General features: G+C 46.2%; 1 protein-coding gene across 1 annotated transcript in view; it reads right to left on the reverse strand.

Annotated features, from left to right (window-relative positions):
• The window catches only part of LOC103582791, a 6,343-nt gene extending 5,990 nt beyond the window's left edge, over positions 1 to 353 (reverse strand). The window contains exon 1 of the mRNA XM_008564291.1: positions 201 to 353. Within this exon, the coding sequence (XP_008562513.1) occupies positions 201 to 353 (153 nt within the window). The remainder of the gene's footprint in view (positions 1 to 200) is intronic.
• Between the last annotated feature and the right edge of the window lie 289 nt (positions 354 to 642).

Raw genomic sequence — 642 nt, forward strand, 5'->3', positions numbered from 1 at the left:
TCCTATATCTATTATATAGCAGGTTTTGACATTTTACCTAAGGCCTACTTACAGCTAGGACCTCAATTCTGATATCATCCAGTGGGACCACGGATCTTATCTTAGTTCTAATCCCCAAGAACATCATCTTCTGGCTCTTCCCAAGTGTTTCAGGGCCCCTGGTTTCACCCTTTATTGGTGCCTTCCCTCTTCCCCTTCACCGACTCACCCTGATGAACTTCTAGCTTCACTGGGTCACTGAGCACAGAGCCACCTGTCTGGCACCTGTATTCTCCACTGTGTTCAACTTTAGCAGGATTGATGATGTAGCTGGAAGCCTGGCTTGAGATGAGGTTCCCATTGTGCAGCCACATTGTGGAACTGTTCCCAGAGGGGTAGGACCCCTGGCACTTCNATGAGTCTGAAATGGAATCCCAACTCCACCACTTATTTAACCCTTGTAGGCCTCAGTTTCCTTATCTGTAAAGTGGGGCTAACAATAATGGTACTAACCCCAAGGAGTTGTCATGAGACTTAAATGAAATAATGCAGATAAAGCTGTTGGTTCTATATCTGGAACCATACCTGTTGGTTACTACTATAAGTTTTAGATGGGAGGTCGAGGCCTTCCTTGGTTTCCAAATTAGGTTGTGGCTGCCCCCC

The sequence above is a fragment of the Galeopterus variegatus genome, unplaced genomic scaffold, assembly GCF_000696425.1.
Source record: "Galeopterus variegatus unplaced genomic scaffold, G_variegatus-3.0.2 Scaffold17921, whole genome shotgun sequence".
Taxonomy (NCBI): domain Eukaryota; kingdom Metazoa; phylum Chordata; class Mammalia; order Dermoptera; family Cynocephalidae; genus Galeopterus; species Galeopterus variegatus.